Below are 19,444 nucleotides of genomic sequence, written 5' to 3' on the forward strand. Positions count from 1 at the left end.
AATATAATTGTTCCTGCAGACAGGATTTTTGCATATTTGAGTTCTTTTTTCACAATGCTCTGTTGAGCTCTCGATTTCACTGTGTGACTCATCACTGCTTTTCCTTGTAAATTTCCACTCCTTCCATCCTGAGTCTTAGATTGTCCACTGTTCAGACAAAAGGAGACAAATTCAAAGATATGTTGAGAAGGGACTCCCAGATTTGGGGACCCCTATAACTATCAATGGGCTTTAGCAGCCTTCGGGTCCAGTACTCTTATGGCAATAACCTCTTGGCACATCTACCCAGGGAAGCAAGCTAGAGCCTTCCTCTCCCAGAAAGCCCATAACTCAACTATCATAAAAGACCACTTTGCAAATAAAGAACAAGGGTTTTAGAGTCTGACAGTCTTGGGCATTACTTTGAGCCAGTGACTCTAACTAGAACATGCCTGTGAATCACCTGGAAGGCTTGTTAAAAACTGACTGCTTGGCCCAAACCCTAGAGTTTTGTGTTCAGTAGGTCTGAGGTAGGGCCTCAGAATTTGCTTGTAACAAGTTCCCAGGGGATGCTGATGCTGCTGTTCTGGAGATCATGCTTTAAGAACCACTGCTTTGAGCAGATGACTCAATATCTGTGGACTTAAGTTTCCTTGTCTATAAAAGGGGAATAATAGCATCTACAGAAGGCAGCACGGAGGAGTAATCTGGGCTATGGGCCTCAGGGTGTCAGGCAGACCTAGGTTTGAGTTCCAGCTCTGCCATTTAAAGCTACAAAGCCTTAGGCAAGTTCCTTACTATTTTAAAGCCTGTTTCCTCACCTTTAAATGATCAGGTATAATAACACTTATTTAATTTTCCCACTATACCAATGAGATAAGAATTCATATAAAACACTCAGCATGTAAATGGGCATACAATTAATGCTCTGTAGATAGTAACTAGGATCATAAATATTAACAATGTAATAATTACTACATTTCGAGGCCCCAGACTAGGAGGATTAAGTGATTGGCTGATACAACCAGAAATTTAAAAAAAATCCCAGTAGGCTTGGCAAACAGGGTCAAACCTAACAAGAAACAGAATGAACCAAATGTAAAGCCTTTCATTTGGGCCCCAAAACTCATCTTCATCTGGGCTGAGGCAGCCTTAGCTGGAACCATGATCTCTACATTAGGCAGTCAATGTGATGAACATTTAGAGGTTAACTAAAACATGAGTGGTATATTCTGAACCCAGGTTTAGAATCAGAGTGAGGATGATGGCAGCTCTCTGAACTCCCAGTGACTCAGCCCAATGTAGAGGATCATGGTTGTCTTGGAAACCACTCATTCCGTGAGCATGGACCAAATGGAGACAGAAGGGTCAAAGGAGATTTTAAGCAGATTGAAAAACAGAAATGTATTCTGAGGAGGGCTGATGGCTGATGCAGTGACTGCTTAGCCTGAGGGAAGGACCTGGTGACACAGGTAGCTGCAGTCAAATAGCTGGGGAGGGTGTGGGTACTGCAGGCAAGAGAAGCACTGATTCCATTACGCTGAGTGACACCAGAGGGCAGACAAAGGCCAGCACATGGTTGCTGACTAATAAATGGTTGTGTACAAAAGCAGGAATGAATGAAGTTATAGAGGACATATTTTAGCTTAACAGAAGAGAGAATACATTATGAGAAAAGTTGGAACCAGAGCTGGGCTTGGAACTAGAAGATCTTAGTGTGAATTCCAGTTCGTTTGTTCATTCATTCCTTCCTTCCTTCATTCATATATTCAAACAAGTACCCAATGAGTATCTGAATGGGCTAGAGTTGGGCAGTTGTCAGTGCATACTGATCAGCAACCATGGAAGGGTCTAGGAAGCAATGCTTAATACAGCCCTTAGCTTGGGGGCATCAGTGATGCCATTTATGAAATCAAGATACTAATTCCTAACTGGATGCATTGTTTTGAGGATTACAGATAAGATGTGAACAGCACCTAGCAAAATCACTGACCCAGAGAAAGTCCCAAACACATATAGCAATCCTTGACATCACACATCAACAAGTCAAGAGTTTCCCCAGAGAAGATCACGGTCAAGCCAATTTTCCCAGAAACGCATTTCCCAGCCAGCTCACCATCTTCCTGAAAGAGTTAAGGAATCTTTCCAAAGAGTTTACCACCACCCCAGCCAGCCCCCTTTATTTTAAAAGCCATGATCCATCTTCCCTATTTGAAGTGCTTTAGTTATATAACATGTTCCTAAAATAATCTGGCTAAAATTTTGCCTGGTACTTCCTTCTGCCTGCCTCATCTCTGCTGAACCATCCCAAGGGAGTATCAAGCCTGAACATTCTCTGACCTGCCCACAAAGAAACCCTTTTATGAGGTCTGTGTGGTGAAGAACAGGGAGAACATCAGGTTTCATGGTCCATCCTCCCCGTTGGCAGCAAATATCTCTTAAGGTTACTGTGTGCTGGCTGGTAGGTATATTTCGGTCACATTGAAAGGTACAAAGTCAGGGAAAGGGCCCTGTGGCTCTTTGTGTAGGCGTTCACTGCACAAAGTCCTTTAACAAATATGCTCTTTATTGAAATATTCGTCTCTGCTGCCAGCCTGAAAGCTCTCTGTTGGGCAGCGGCCATTCTTTGCTCATCTCTCTCTATAACTACCCAGGGATGGGTCTAGCTTTGGAATGCCTAAGGGTGGGACCACCGGTCTGCAGTCCCACTTTCCTAAGAGGCTCCTAGTAGGATGATTCTGGCAGAACCTGTCTGTGAGTATGTCCACTTGGCAGCTGCCTTCCTGAGGCAGGGGTTTCAGCGAATAGAGGAACCAGGAAGAAGCACTGTTCTCCCAGCCAGAAAGGCTATTTCAACCTTGATTTCCTTTCTCGCCTTCTCTCGTCTTCATGGTAGAGACAGCTAAAGGTGAGAGGAAAGATAAAGTTGCTTGGTTTTGAAAGCAGAATATCTGCTCTGGGGTCCAGGGGCCATTATCTCTTTGTCATACGACTTCAAGAAGATCTTTTAATATCTGAGAGCATCAGTTTCCTCAACTGCAAAATGAATTTGATAATAATCATATGGATTGTATAGGGCTGCTCAGAGAGTGACTAAGATTGCATATTTTAGCTTGCTTATCATAGTATCTGGCACCTGGTGGGAATCTGCTTGGCTCCATGCCAGTACCTGGCCCCAGGCCTCTGTTCAGGACACAGTCTCTGCCCACATGGTAGAAAAGCTGGCTGACCTATCAGTAAGGAAGTGAAGCTCTCCCTTTCTCCCAGCTGTCAGTGACCTTCCTCAGTGAGACTGGTGAATGTTGGGCTACCATTCAGAGAGCAGGAGAAGGAACACTGGTTGAAGAGTCAGATAACCCTATTTGCTTCTAATTCTATCCTTTCTATTTCTTCATTGTGTGACTTTGGGCTTATTTACTTCAGTTCTCTGAAGCTGAATTTTCTCATTCACAGAATAGGAATAATATCTAATTGTAGAATTCCTAAGAAGCTTAAGAGTAGAATTTATATAAAGCACAAGTTTTAGCACATAGCAGGTGCCCAATAAAAGTTATCTTCTTCTTTGGGCATTTTCTACTAGAAATCTCAAAGCCAACGTGGAATGTAAAATTTATCAGACTGCATATTTTAGATTAAAATTTAATGTAACATAATGATATTTCAATATATCCTGGTCCTGACCTTCATGTTTTCCTGATCCTGATTATTTATTTTTCGCACTACTTTTTAAACTGTAGGTTCTTTTATTCGATATTTCCCCAAATTCTTTGCAGAATGAGATGGATAGACTCTAACTGATATCAGGAGAAATGTATTCTCATTACGACTCTGCAATATATATGTGTGATTGGGCCATGACAGCTCTCTGAACCTCAGTTTCCTTATCTGTGGAATGGGAGTAATTAAAAACCTACTAGCTATCTTATTCCTACAAGATGAAGGAACTACTGCTGGAGGGTTTTGCAGAAGGACTTTGTAAACTATGAAAGGCTTACAAGTAGAAACATGAATTATTTGTGATACGATATCTCATTTTGTTCATCTTTGAAACTACCTCTCTCTTCAAACTGTGCCCCATGACTTACAGCACAGGGGTAGGCATATACTGAGAAAAAGGCCATTCAATCTCACCTCCAAGGTCACATTAAGCAGAGAGCTAGATGGCCCAGTGTCTGTCTGATGACCCTTAGAGAAGGATTGTCTTTACCCACCAGACACAGAATAATTCAATAGAAGGAAAGCATAAAAATAAGGACAGAGTTAACTAACGGTACCCAGGAGGCAAGTGAGTCTGTCAAATGCCATTATAGGAAGAGCCGACAACCCACCCCCATATCACAGGAATTCAACAGGGATTTGTTTTGAAGCATTTTTTAGTTTGGACTGAAAATGAACAAGAAGATGACATGTGAACAAAAGAGATAAAGAAGAAGATTTAAGCACCAGAAGAAAGACCCAGAAAATGATCCCAGTGAGCAAAAGATCACAGAGAAAAATAACAAGTACACAGGGCAATAAGATCAAAATCAGATTACTTAATAAAAGCTAACGTTTCTTTAAATGGAAAACAATGCACATTGTCTGTCCTTGAAATGTGACATGTACTCCTTTTTCAAGAATGCCAAGGCACTCCAAAGCAACAGCCCATATCTGACAAAGCCCCACCGCCCTAGAGCCCTGGAGGTCATTGTTCCTATACAATATTAGGAGGTTTGATTGAATAGATGCCTCAGAACTTAGCAGTCACTTGAAATAGAAAACCCCAGGAAATAAACGTATGCAGGGAGAGGTAGAATTTGAATTAGGCAAGGGCCCAGCCCACCTGGTCAATAATGAAATAATTGCTCAAGGCACGTTCTTCTGTCATCTTTTGCAATGTAACAACTATTCTGTGCCCAACCTCTCTCAATGCTGCCTCAACATTTGCAAAAATCTCAGGGCCTCCCAAAGACACCTATTCCGAAGCCACTTTCCTAATGCCACAAAAATAGATTCAATTCTATATACATCAGGGTGATTTCAGAAGCAATTTCTCATCTCCAGTGTAAGCATTACTTACATTTTCCCCCCTCAAATCTCATCCCAATGGTTCCACAGGGCATTTTAAAAGGTACCTGATGCATTCTAGGGTAGTCAAAAGATCCTGAGAGTGTTTTTGCAGCCGTAGCCTGAGGACATCAGATGCATAAAGAGTCATAAAGTATTCAATGATTCAGACAAATGCAAAATTTCCTAATAACTGAGAATAAGTCAATCATTTTTAATCTTTTAGAAAGCATTATTATTATAATGAATGTATATACAGTCATATGTATATTTGTATATATGTGACTGTGTAGGTTTATACATCTCTGTATTTATGTGTGTGTGTAAATACGAAACACATGCACACACATACATACACACCTCAATCATTTGGAAAGTTTGTCCCTGGCCTTTTAAACATCTAATTAGATTTCACTGGCTATTTCTCCTCTTCCTTTATGGCAAGTTAATTTATTTCTGTCTTAGGTGTTTCCTTCTTAAGGGTCTAAGTTTTAGCCCATAGTGAACAGTGATAACTTTCTCCTTTCAAACACAAGAAATCCATGTTACCAGGTTTGCATTTGAGATCAGAAAGACTGAAAACTAATACCTAAAATTTTAGAGTCACAATGATTGTCATGAATTTTTGGTCATAATCATTTTGGTTTTCAGAGTCCTCCTGGGGCACATTTACAAATGGAAAAAAGTGTACACAAAAGGCCAGACTGGCCAGAAAAGGAGGAATAGGTATTACTTGGCCAGGATTTTCAATCAGATAAACTTGCAAATGAAATTCTCTGCCCCAGGGCCAAAAGCAGGGCATCCAGTGACAACTTAGCATAGCTAGCGACTCAGTGAGCTAATGATGAGGCTTTCTCTTTTTTCTATTATTATTAATTGACATATATTAATTATATATATATTTAATGAGTATAGTGTGATACATGTATATAATATATAATAGTCAGGGTAATTAATATATTTATCACCTCAAAATGTATCATTCCTTTGTGTTAGGAACATTCAAAATCCACTCTTCTAGCTATTTGAAAATATACAATAAACTGTTGTTAATTATAGCCCCCCTGCAGTACAATAGAACACTAGAACTTACTCCTCCAGCTACCTGTAATTTTGCTACAGAGGTTGGTTAACAGATGCAAAATTGTAGCTAGAATGTTCCTTTCTTTTAAGGAAAAATCAAGCCCATTTTCTGTTCAACCTCTCCTAACCTGTCCTGGTTTATATCAAAATCAATTTCCCTGCTTCTAGGAAATGTATGAGTCTCAGTCATTTATCTGGATTGAAAATCCAAAAAAGGACTGGCTTCATGGTTAGGCAAACCACAAATTTGCTCTGATCCCTAAGAAAAACAGATGTTAAATATTTGCTTATAATCAGTATGCATCATTAGATTTGTCTTTAAAAGCCAGTATCTAACCTGAAGAAAAACTCAAACTTGCCATGATCAGTAATGCACTGAGTGGTATTATGTGTCTATTAATATGATGCAAAGGGAAGTATGTCATATCAGCTATGTTATATTTTTGGCAAAATTTTTAACCTGAATGTAATCACGATAAGAAAAAAATCAGACAAATCTGGATTGTGGAACACTGCAGGATGACAGCCCTAGATTTAAAAAAAAAAAAAAAAAAAGTTCGTATCCTGAAAGAAAAAATAAAGTTGAGAGGGCTATTCTAGATGAAAGAACATAGACACCTGAAAACCAAATACAATGTGAGCACTTCGACTGAATCCTGGATTAAAATAAACAAATAAGCAATAGAGAACATATGGAGGCCACTGAGGCAACCTGACTATGAACTGGTTAGATCACTGAATTAAGGTTATACTTTATTGTGGTTATGTTGAAGAGCTGCCCTAGTTCTTAGGAAACACATGCTGAATTCTCTGGAGGCAGAGTGTCATGAGGCCTGCGACTTACTTCTAAATGGTTCAGAAAATTTTGAAAAAAAAAAAAAAAATGGATACGGGAGAAAGAGAGAGGGTGAGTACAGACAAGCGCAAAACTGCAAATGTTGCAAAACGGTAGCAATTGGTGAATTAGGTACAGGGCATGTGAGTATTCACTTTGCTGTTCTCAACTATTTTTGTAGGTTTCAACTAATTTCTCTTTCCAAAGACAGCACATCAGTATCTGAGCGTAGCTATCGCCTCTGTCCAAGTGCTGTATTCTAAACCTGGGTGCCTATAAGAACTCCCTGAATGACTTCCAAAATCCATATTCCTCAGCTGGGCCCTACCTCTCATCCCCCAGGAGACTTTGATTCAGAGATGAGGTGTGGGGCCCAGATTTGTATGTGTTGAAAACCTCCTCAGGTGGGTTCTGTGCTGCACTGGAGCTTAGGAATCATGGGTCTGAGTTACTCTCAGATCTGCATCCATTAAAAACAAGCTGTGTGGCTCTGGGATGGTTGGCCAAACACACTTAGCCTTGCATACCTTGCAATAGTACTAAGGATCTTACAGGACTAGGGTGAGGATGAAAGGAGAGACAGTGTCTACATTATAGAAGGGGGCAAATAAGTATTCGTTTGCCTCCCTCCCTCCCTCCCTCCCTCCCTCATTTCGTTCCTTCCCTCCCTCCATTCCTCCCCCTCCCTCCCTCCATTCCTCCCCCTCCCTCCCTCCATTCCTCCCCTCCCCTTTCTCTTTCTTTACCTTTCCTTCCCTCCCTTCCTCCGTTTTTTGACAGAGTCTTGCTCTGTCGCTAGGCTGGAGTGCAGTGGTGTGCTCTTGGCACACTGCAAACTCTGCCTCCCATGTTCAAGCAATTCTCCTGCCTCAGCCTCTCTAGTATCTGGGATTACAGATGCATGCCACCACACCCAGCTAATTTTTGCATTATTAGTAGAAACGGGGTTTCACCATATTGGCCAGAATGGTCTCGATCTCCTCACCTCGTGATCTGCCTGCCTTGGCCTCCCAATGTGCTGGAATTATAGGCATGAGCCACCATGCCTGGCCTTTTTTTTTTTTTTTTTTTGAGACAGAGTCTCTCTGTGTTGCCCAGGCTGGAGTGCAGTGGCGTGATCTTGGTTCACAGCAACCTTTGCCTCCTGGGTTGAAGTGATTCTCATGTCTCAGCTTCCCAGGTAGCTGGGACTACAGGCACATGCCACTATGCCTGGCTAATTTTTTGCATTTTTAGTAGAGATGGGGTTTCACCACATTGACCAGGCTGGCCTCGAACTCCTGACCTTGGGTGATCCACCCACCTTGGCCTCCCAAAGTGCTGGGATTATAGGCATGAGCCACCGCACCCAGCTTTTTCTTTCTTTCTTTATTCTCTTATAGATCCCCATCATCCCAAACTGATCCTATCCTAAGTAATTTTTATAAAATGCATTTTCTTCCATTTGTAGCTTACATGGTATGTGGAGGACATCTGTGTACGTACACATTCTTTTAGACTATTTGCATTACCCAATTTGGCGAAGAGGTTGGGAAATCTAGTCTACAAACTGGCTGATAGCATGGTGTAAGAGCAGAAGCCAGTGTGTCCACAAGGAAGCCTTAGATGTTAGCAGTCTTGGAGCTCTCCTTAGGATAAGGGTTAACCCTGGTATCTTAACCACTCATAGCTGGAGATCCTTTATTAACTCGGCACAAGGACTCAGGTGGCCTTGCCCAATGACACTTGGAACATTGACTGTGGCTTGGAACTGCCAGACATTTGAGGGATGTGGCTTCCAGACTAGATATGTAACTCATCGGCTATTGTATTTTGGATAAGTTGCTCCTCGGAGCCTCAGTTTCCTAAGTACTCACAGTGGAGACAGTCATAATCTGTGACTCACCTACCTTATGTGGTGTATGTGAAACACAGATATGAAAATCTTAAGCCACTCAATGCAGTGTGGCATATTTTTCTCCTTAAGGACATAACCATCCTCCTCCTCTTTCTTTTTTACTGCTATTATTTTTAACCTGTCTCTATTTATGTCCACAAGGAGTTAGGATGACTTGCTCTCATTTCCATCTGATTTGGGGAAGATTTTTAAAATATTCCTTTTCACCTTAAGAAGGACTACCCCAAGTCTTTGTCAGAGAGAACCTTCATCCCAGTCTATCTCAGGGAAGCATCCAGACCCTATGCCTGGCAGCACTGGATCACTGTGTGGGGCTCACAGCAGAAGTACTAGGGCTGAGCTGGACCACAGATGTCCCCTTCCCCTTTGTTGGCTCAACTTACTGAATCCATTGACGTCCTGAGAACTGGAAGAGAAGCCTTCATCATTGCGGCTGGCACTGAGCTTGGTGGTAGGTTTGTCAGCAGAGGCCACAGGCCCCATCTCCCTCTGGGCTCCACTCTGGGTCTCCTTCTGCTTCTTGGCCAGCTTCCTTTGGGACATGTGCAAGGGAAAAATCACAGTCAGATGGTGCCAGTTCCATTAAAGCATTGGGAAGATAGATTGCTCATCCTCAACCCCCAAATCTTCATCCTCAACCCCCAAATCTGGTTCATTCTCCAGAAAAAGAATCAAGGCAGAACAAACTATGAATGGTTTCCATTTACTCAGAAATGAGACTCACGCTGCTGCCTCATCTCTGACAATGTTCTATGTTTGAGCCTAAAATGGGAAATCAATGAGACTTGTACAATGCTTCCCCTACGCTCCTTTCAGAGAAAATCAAGACTTGTACTTCTTTCCCCAACTCTCCTTTCAGAGGGAGGAAGTGCCTAGACTGGACTTTCTGCTTCTGCGGCTCTGAATGAGATTAAAAATGGGAGTCTTGTCTTTCTCAGGAAATGAACTCATCAAAAACCCACCAAATAATGGTAGAGTGAAGCAGGGGCTGGTGGTTGGAAGTAGATGAGTGTGGAGGTTAGTTTCACAGCTCAAAAGAAGGAAAGTTTAAGCTGAACTGATGTATACTTATTCCCATGGGAATAAAAGACCCTCAGAACTAGATGGGCATTTATGATAATAACAGTGTAGAGCAGTGCTTCTCAAACTGTGGTGTAAATTTGAATCACCTAAAGAGTAAAACACACACACACACACACACACACTCAAAATCATGGAAGTAGGACAGGACCTAGAATTCTACATAGCCATCAAATTCCCCAGGTGATTCAGACACCAATCACTGGACGTTCAAACCATCAGCTTTGGTGTCAGGCAGACTCGGATTCATAGCTTTCCTCTGCTGCCTGCCAACTAGCTGCAAGATCCAGGGCAAATTCCTTACTCTAAATCCTGAACTATTCCTCTGTATACTGTGGCAGATAACAGGACCAACCTTACAGGATTGTGAGAATTAAATGAAACAATGCATAAAATACACAGAGCACAGTGCCTGGCACACAGTGGATGCCTGACACCTAGAAGCTGCTATTCTTGTGTTTATACTATTGCCAGTGGATCCAAATACATTCCAGTTCCCTCCCCAACAGCCCCACTGTGGGATCCCATCTCTCCCTGAATTCTGTCAAGTGGTGTAGACTTTGATACCTCACCAAGGAACTAAAAAGTTAAAAAGTTCTTTTTCTATGGATTTAAAATCTATGTCCTTTAAACTTTAACTGGATAGGTCTTAGATAGATCATGAGAGATACAAAAATATGACTAACTCCTCTTGCATATAAGAATTATTCAAATATTTCTAAAATGCCAATGCAGTCCCTCTGAGTTTTCCAACATATATGCATCTAAATATGGCTGTTATAGTCCTATCACATGAAAGGCTATCAGTTAAACACCAAATATCTTGAGAGTAATTTCTCCAGGTCTCTTGCTCCATCCTTCACAAGAGTAGGCTTTTAATTCAATTTTGGTTATTTCTGTCTCAACACACAATGAAGAGGTCCCACAGAAGTCAAATCCAGTGCAATACAGGGAATAATTTTCCAAGGTTCAGCCCCACTGATCATGAAACAGACAGTTTCAAGAGGTAAGGTAACAATCTTCCTGCCACAGGAAGTATAAAAGGAAAGGATAAACTTCAACTTAGGCTGGGCATGATGGCTCATGGCTGTAATTCCAACACTTTGGGAGACCAAGGCGGCAGATCACTTGAGCCCAGGAACTGAGACCAGCCTGGGCAACATGGTGACATGCCATCTCTACAAAAATTACAAAAATTAGCCACGTGTGGTGGTACGTACCTGTGCTACCCAGCAGGCTAAGATGGGAAGATCACTTGAGCCCAGAGGAGGAGGCTGCAGTGAGCCAAGATCATGCCACTGAACTCCAGCCTTGGTGACAGAGTGAGACCCAGTCTCAAAAAAAAAAGAAAGAAAGAAAAGAAATACAAGCCCCAAACCCCAAAGCCCCAAACTTAGAAGTGTTTTAGAGGAGTTCATGTAGAACAAATTCCAGTTTGATAGCATCCTCTTTAAAACATGAATCTCACAATCTAGGTGTAGACTTCACAGAAGAATGATAGACGGCAGACTCAAACAAGGACAATTTGAGGAGCATTTATTTATAAAAGGCGACAAGGGACCCACAATATAATACATCAATGGGAGAGCTGTTTATTACCGATGGGACCAGAGGAATAAATAGAGGAGGCAGTAACCAGAGCCCAAAAGAAGAGAGCTATGGAGAGGAGGCGACCTGAATAGCAGCAGCAGCTTTCTCTGGAAAGGCCCAGCCAGTCATAGACAACCTCACAGGGAGAGAACCAGAGCTACAAATGCCCTGACTGCACCTCACGCCCCTCCTCTGATCCCCTGTGGCAGCTCTCTCCAGCCGAATCCAACGAGCCAGAGGTGGCAAGTGATCTTTATGACAGACTTCACACAAAACACACTCTAGAAACAGAGAGCACAGTAGAGAAAGGTGGAGAGGGGAACTAGATCCAGGATATCCGACCAAGAAGAGAAAAATTGCCTTTTTTTGAGACAGTGTCCCACTCCGTCACCTAGGTTGGAGTACAGTGGTGCAATCTCGGCTCACCGCAGCCTCTGCTTCCCAGGCTCAAGCAATCCTCATGCCTCAGCCTCCAAAGTAGCTGGGACTACAGATGCCCGCCACAGTGGCCAGCTAATTTTTGTATATTAGTAGAGATGGGGTTTCACCATGTTGCCCAGGGTGATCTTGAACTCCACAGCTTAGGCAATCCATTCACCTTGGCCTCCCAGAGTGCTAGGATTACAGGCATGAGCCACTGCAACTGGCCGAGAAAAGTTTCTTTATACTCCCTGTTTTGGCCATAATTTGAAGAAATGCGCAGCCTAAAATGGAATTCCTCATTCACTAAATTTTCCTTTTTTAAGTTGGTTTGGGGAAAGAAAGGCACTCAGGAAGAGGAATGCATCTTTTGGTTAAAATGCTTTGGCCACAGGCGCACTGTTCTACCGTGAAACGATTCCAGGCAGATATACAACAAGAAACAAAGCATTGGATCGGTCAGGCAATTAGGCAGGGGCGGGGGAACGCCAACGAAAGAAAAATGAGCAATTCTGCTGCTGATGACATTTCAAAATTTTATTCTTCATTTATTACCAAAAAGAAGTGTGTTTAAAAATGTATATGTGACCTTCTTAATCATAAATTTGAAAAGATATATAGCAGATTCTTTGCCTCTATCTGAGCTCTGCTCACATTGCCCCAGCAGGAAATAAAAGGAAATCTGATAAGAGAGTTAACTTTAAAACTATAAATGAGTATGTTTCGAAGGCTTTGATATTTCCTTGGGGGCAGAACTCTCAACCAATCTCATTCCATTCAGGGTAAAGTAATATGGAAAGGGTTGTCTTAGGCACAGATCATTGGTTTTCAAAGGAATAATAATAATAAAAAAAGCCTTGCTGCTTTTATGAAAAATGGTATTTTATAGAAATGTTTGGTAGCTCTGAACACCTGTATTACAGAAAGAAAAACTAAGCCTCCCCAAAACACATATTTAAAAATTGGAAAGCTAACTGAATTGTAAAAATCAGATATATTACATCCTTAGCATTTAGCTGATGGTTGATGCTGTATATTTATGGTGATAATAATGTTACATAATAATTTTAATGTATGGACAGATGTTTTGGCAATTGGCAAAGACAGCTACAAGGTGGAAATGGAGGGGATATATGTGGAAGAAAATAAAACACAAAGCCACAGTTTGGGGATCTATAGCTATTTTTTCAGAATTCTGAATTTCAGTTTTAAAAAGCCCTCTCAGTAACACAGAAAAATTGATATTCATCTCCATAGCCAAGTAATTTAATTTACCATCTTTTTTTTTTTTTTTTGAGACTGAGTCTCACTCTATCATGCAGGCTGGACTGCAGTGGTATGATCTCGGCTCACTGCAACCTCCACCTCCTGGGTTCAAGCGATTCTCCTGCCTCAGCTTCCTGAGTAGCTGGAATTACAGGCACACACCACCACATCCAGCTATTTTTTTTAATTTTATTTTTACTAGGGACGGGGTTTCACCCTATTGGCCAGGATGGTCTCCATCTCTTGACCTTGTGATCCACCCGCCTCGGCCTTCCAGAGTGTTGGGATTACAGGCGTGAGCCACTGCACCTGGTCCCTCTTATATTTTTATCTCAACAAAAGAGAAACCCAAAACTGTGAACTGGGCAGACAAGACCCTTAAACTACGGATCAGACTTCAACTCAGTCTTATCCTCTGCACACAACCTTATCTTCCCATTTCGGAAAACATCAACTACCCCCTCCCACCACACTATTCCTCAATACTCTGTATTGCTTGATGTGCCCCTCTTCTCCACTGGTCACCTCCTCTTTATCCTCCAAGGCTCAATGTGAGCGTCACATCTCCTCGGAGGCTTCTCCCTGCTCTTCTACACAGAATTATAATTTTCTCCTCTTGCTTGACTCATCCATTGAACGCGTACACGTATCAGTCTCTGCTAAATGCTAGAAGATCATGTCTTTTTGACCTTAATCCTCATGGAACACGAAGACTAATGGCAAAGACAGGCATTAAACAGATAAATACAGAGATAAACACAAAAACCACAAAGATGACGAACACCAAGAAAAAATACCTGTTGCTATGTAAGAGCTAGAACCTGGTTTGAATCCTGGCAGCAGATCAGGGAGGGTTTTGGTGCCATGTCAGCCAAGTACTTCGAGTCAAATTGCAGTGATTCAACTCTTTCACCCACTCCGACAAGAACCTCTTGGGAGAAGGGCTTTTGACCCTTTGCACCTACTCCAATTTCTTGCTGAGTGTCTGACACTTGGCTCAATAAATTTGTTTCACATATACTTAAAAGTCTGCAATTGCAAGTTTAGAAAAGATGGTCCTCTTACTCTGAACACAAATTATAACCACTTTAAAAGTAGATACGTGCAAAGAAAGAGAAGGAAACATCTGCATAAAATTAGCTAGTGACCTGGAATACTTGTAACTAGAAACATTTTGGTTGGTAACTTAGCATTTTCTTCTTGGAATGTTTGCATAATTAACAGGATGTTCATGGAAGTCAGAGATTTTCCACCAAGAACCTACAAAATATTTGCAGCTATAGCATGATAAAGAAGAAAAAAAAAAAGGCTGGGTGCAGTGGCTCACATCTGTAATCCCCACACTTTGGGAGGCCAAGGTGGGCAGATCATGAGAACAGGAGGTTGAGACCATCCTGGCCAACATGGTGAAACTCAGTCTCTACTAAAAATATCAAAATTAGCTGGGCGTGGTGGTGTGCACCTATAGTCCCAGCTACTGGGGAGGTTGAGGCAGGAGGATCACTTGAACCCGGGAGGCAGAGATTGCAGTGAGCCAAGATCGAGCCACTACACTCCAGCCTGGCAACACAGGAAGACTCTGTCTCAAAAAAAAAAAGAAAAGAAAAAAGAAAAGAAAATCTCATACTATAGTCACATGATTCGTGGGATGATCATGTAATTCATGGAATTCTCAGAGCCTTCAAAACCCAAATACTCATGACTTTCTGAATTGGGGATTTTTTTTTTATCTCTAGTTGCTCTGAGATTTTTGCCAACTGGGTCACACAATTTCGCCAGCAGGGGGTACCAAAAGCTGATAAAAAGAGAGTATGCAAAAGCCTGTTTATTCCCTTGCAGGAACATTTCCAAAGCTGAAGAATGTTTTAAGATACAGCAATCTAAAGTTTACCGCTTCTGACAGGTGAGGACGAGGTGACGTGGCCGTAGCTCTCTGCATTTTCCCTCTAACGGATCACTTTGAGCTCTCTCTGACCTTTGCTTGTTAGCTGAGTGAGGGGTAGGTGGCAGGGGATATGCCCAGGATGGACCCTGAGTCCTGTGATTTATTCTGAGTGCCACTCTTTACAAGGGATACTGGCAGGTAGAATGGCTCATGGGAGAGGAATGAAGAGCTGTTAAAAGTGCAGAAATCATGCTACAAGAGGAAGAGTTTGTGGACTGTCTAGGGCTATTTCTCATGGAGAGGGAACACAAAGCAATTTTCTCTTCATGCATTTGATGACTGCGTCTGTATGGCCCCAGGGGCAGAATGAGGACCAGGATGGCTTGATACAACAAAGAAATTTCTAACAAAGTAAAACTGCTTAGGTCTCCTTTGGAAGTACCTAATGCCTGAATTCCGCTCCCCAATTTTTCTTGTTTGGCAACCTTCTCTTCACTTTTAAGGCCCAACTCAAATGTCCCCTACTCTTAGAAGTCTTTGCCTCCTTCCCAAAGTTAGAAGTTTCTCTTTGCTCATTAATTTGTTTGACAAATAGTTAGTGAGCAACTACTTTGAATCTGTGGCTATTAGAAGGAAGGCAATGATGATATGAAAAACAAGACCTGAATCCTGCCCTGTTGGGCTTTTGCGAGTATTAAGCTCCCCACTATTGGAGAAGTTCAAGTAGAAACTGGGAAACCACTTAGAAAAGAGGTGGTGGAGGATACCAGGATTCAGACTCTGCAAAACCCTTGAATCTGTTCTGGGCTTGGGACAGGACAATCCAGCCAATTGGTGGGGGCAGGAGTCTTCAGGGTTCTACCTCGGGTTTTTCCTTGAATGTGGGAGCCATACCCACTCTCCTGGGGAGTCACTGATCAGGCACTCTTCCCCTTCCCCATAGGGCTCCTCCTCTGGGCCATCCTCCACTGCAATCTCCAAACTTTTCTGGGAAACCACAAAGACTGATACCTTGGAGTCGAGAGAGATCTTAGCCATACGAAGTGGACCAAAACACACACACACACACGCACACATGCACACACAAGTGAGGCCCTGTTCCTAAAAGCTGGCATTATCCTCTTTGAATCTAGTATTCTCTGCTGGCATGACTATATCTCAGCTTAAAGTTACACATTGCAACTGTAAGGGACCACAGCATCCTCTAATTTCACAGAAGACAACACTGCGGCCTGGACAGAGTAGTCCCTTAGTTAAGATGCACAGCAATGTGGGATACAAGCCCTGCCTTGGCCTTCCAGCTCAGGACACCTGTTCCACATTCCTCCACCCTTCTAGGGATTTGCCCCGAAGGGCAAATTCAGTCTGTGGTACACATAATTCCAGTGTCTTAGAAATGCAGCAAACGTTATTAATGTATGCCCCCACTGACTCAGAATTACTGTAACTGAGGCAAAGTCTGAGCTACATTACATAAGAATCAATAGTGTAAATAGGGATCTGGATGTACATAGAATTTAAAGGAGAATGCACTGTTTTCCCTCATATCAGGAGGCAGGACTGCAGAGCAGTTAATATACTGGCTTTGGTGCCAGACAGCCTGGCATCAAAATCTGGCTTCATGTCAGACTAGCTGTGAGAGCTCTTGCAAGTTACTCAGCCCTCTGCATGCCAGTTTCCTCCTGTCTGCAAAACACAGATTAGAGTAGTATTTCCTCGTAAGACGATTGGGAAGATTAAATGGTATACTGCTGGTAAAGCACTTTGCCCAAGGCATGCACACAGTAAGCATTCAATAAATGCTCTCTGCTATGATCATATTTTAAATACAAAAAAATCCATGTTAGTTTAAATAGCATCATTATTTATTAAATATAAATACTTTAAAACAGATGCCCTGAATAATGGCTTTTCTTTAAAAATTACCAGTGAGATTCTAATTTAATTGGTCTGGGGTGCAGCCTGGGCAGCTGGGTGTTTAGAAGCTCTCCAGGTGATTATCATGTGCCACAAGCTTGAGCATCACTGATGCAGAACAGTTCTCCAGTTGTGGTTTCCTGGACCAGCAGCATCAGTTTCACCTGGGGATGTATTAGCAATGCAACTTCACTGACCCCGCCCCGACCTACTGAATCAGACACTCTGGATGATCAATAAGCCCTCCAAGCAATTCACCTGCATACCAGAGTTTGAGAACCACCGAAGCAGGTGGACCCACTCTTCAGCAGATCTGCATTAATAGTTTCATTCCTGAAAAAATGGAACACAAGGAGGTAGGAGACCTGGGTGCTGGGTCCAGATCTCTAAATATCTCACTGAGTTGCCAAGAACACTCCCTTCCCCCTCTCTGGGTATTGATTTCACTATAGCGGGGAGTTGGCATCTAAGAATCATGGCAAGAACTGATGCTTTTAAAATGATTGTTATGGATTGAACTGTGTTTCACTCACCCACTCTCTGGCTGCAAAAGATACATTGAAGTCCTAACCCATAGTACCTGTCAGTGTAACCTTATTTGGAAATGGGGTCTTTGTAGATGTAACCAAGTTAAAATGAGGTCACTAGGGTGGCTCTGATTCCCATATGACTGATGTCCTTACAAGAAGAGGGAAATTGGGACAGAAGTGCCCTGGAAGAATGCCACATGACAACAAAGATGGAGACTGGAGTGATGAGCCATAAGCCAAGGAACATCCAGTATTGGTGGGCACCCCCAGCTGCCAGGAAGAGGCATGGCAGGATTCTACTTAGAGTCTCAGAGGGAGTCTGGCCCCTCCAACACCTTGATTTTGGATTTATAGCCTCTAAAATTATGAGAGAATAAATTTTGGTTGTTTTAAGTCACCTAGTTTGTGGGACATTGGTACAGTAGCCTGAGGAAACTAATAAAAGGACCATAAAAGAGTTAAGTCCTAAATTAATGTTATTATTTAATAAACATTTATATAGTACTTATTCCATGCCAGCCACTATTCAAGGCTTTTATAAACAGGGTGTTAAGTTCTTTAATTCTGCTAATAACAATATGAGGCTGGGAGTGTTATTATTACCATTTTACAGATGGAAGAATGGAGGCAGAGAGAGTTGAAGTAACCCATGGAAAGCCTCCTCCCAGGCTTTCAGAGGCAGAGCTAGGATTCAAACCCTGGCAGTTAGGCTTCTAAATGTTCTCTAAGATTCCCTGTTATGTGATGCTTAGGCAGAGCCACCATCTATCTCCCCTCGTCCTAAAGCTTTCTCAGCTGACTGTTTTCTCCCCAGGCAAACACACACTCACTCAAATGCACACATGTGCATAGACAGCTGCAGCCAGAAAACTCACTCACAACACTCATATCCTGCAGGCAATGAGCATCCTGTCTGCTCATTATCTCTGTTGGGTGCCAATTCTGGGGCATAACTGGTGGGTCCTTTCCCTCCTACCCCATCACCCTGGTCTAGGCCTTCTTTGTGAATCCCTCAGAATGGCAAAGTTACAGAAGCAGCAGCAGCAACAGATGTCATCACAATTTGAAAAGCCAAAGGACTTGGCCTTTTACTTCCCTCCCTCTTCTGTCTTGCTGTCCACATCTGTGCCTCTACCTGTCAATCTCTGCTTCTTTATTCTGCCTGTGACTACCTCTCTGGCCTGGATAAGCTCTCCTACCAATCACACTGTTTCCACTTAGGCCATAGTCAGACCCTGTTGGACCATTCTCTGGATCTGGCAGAGAAATCAGAGCAGCAGAAGGCCTGAAACACAGGTGAGGCCCTCCTCCCTCTGGGCACATGGCCACACTGGCCCTTGGGCCCTAATGCAGAGCCTAGTAGGAACAGCACTGACTTTGGAGCCGGACTGCCCAGGTTGAAATCCTGGCTCCATGATTTATTAGTTGTATAGTCTTGGGCAATTACTAAACCTCTCTATAACTCAGTTTCCTCATCTGTCAAATAGGGATAATTATAATGAATTCTCTTAACAGTGCTTTGAGATAGATACTAACTTACAAATATGAAAGTACTTAACTAGAATCTGTTACCTGCCAAATAAACTCTACATAAGCATTTGTTACATCATAGATGATAAGAAGGAAAAAAGTGCTTCGAAGTAGAGTGTGACCAGAATTCATGGTTCAGACAATGGGAGCTGCCCTGAATGAATGTTTTCTGAGCCGTGAAACCCTGGGCTGGGCAGATGGCCCCTCTGTTCTTGGTGTTGCAGAAATACCATGGGCTTTGGCCCTGGACTAACTTGGCTCCAAACAGCTGTGTAATCATGATCAAGTCTCCATTTCTATGACTGTGAAACTCAATTTTCTCATCTAGAGCATAGAATCGGACATACCCTCATTTGCCAAGTTGCTCTGATGATTAGAAATGATAC

General features: G+C 42.5%; 1 protein-coding gene across 12 annotated transcripts in view; it reads right to left on the reverse strand.

Moving 5' to 3' along the window:
* PTPRT (protein tyrosine phosphatase receptor type T) overlaps window positions 1–19,444 on the reverse strand; it is an 832,297-nt gene that overhangs the window by 116,758 nt on the left and 696,095 nt on the right. For 7 of the 12 annotated variants that reach the window (XM_064382446.1, XM_064382442.1, XM_064382441.1 and 4 more), the window contains one exon: window positions 9,224–9,379. In XM_064382446.1, coding sequence (XP_064238516.1) covers window positions 9,224–9,379 — 156 coding nt within the window. The remainder of the gene's footprint in view (window positions 1–9,223; window positions 9,380–19,444) is intronic. The other 5 variants (XM_064382448.1, XM_064382451.1, XM_064382445.1 and 2 more) reach the window with 1 other exon arrangement.

This window comes from Aotus nancymaae, unplaced genomic scaffold (assembly GCF_030222135.1).
Source record: "Aotus nancymaae isolate 86718 unplaced genomic scaffold, 86718_ANA_hifiasm-v0.15.2.pri h1tg000029l, whole genome shotgun sequence".
In the NCBI taxonomy this organism is placed as follows: Eukaryota; Metazoa; Chordata; class Mammalia; order Primates; family Aotidae; genus Aotus; species Aotus nancymaae.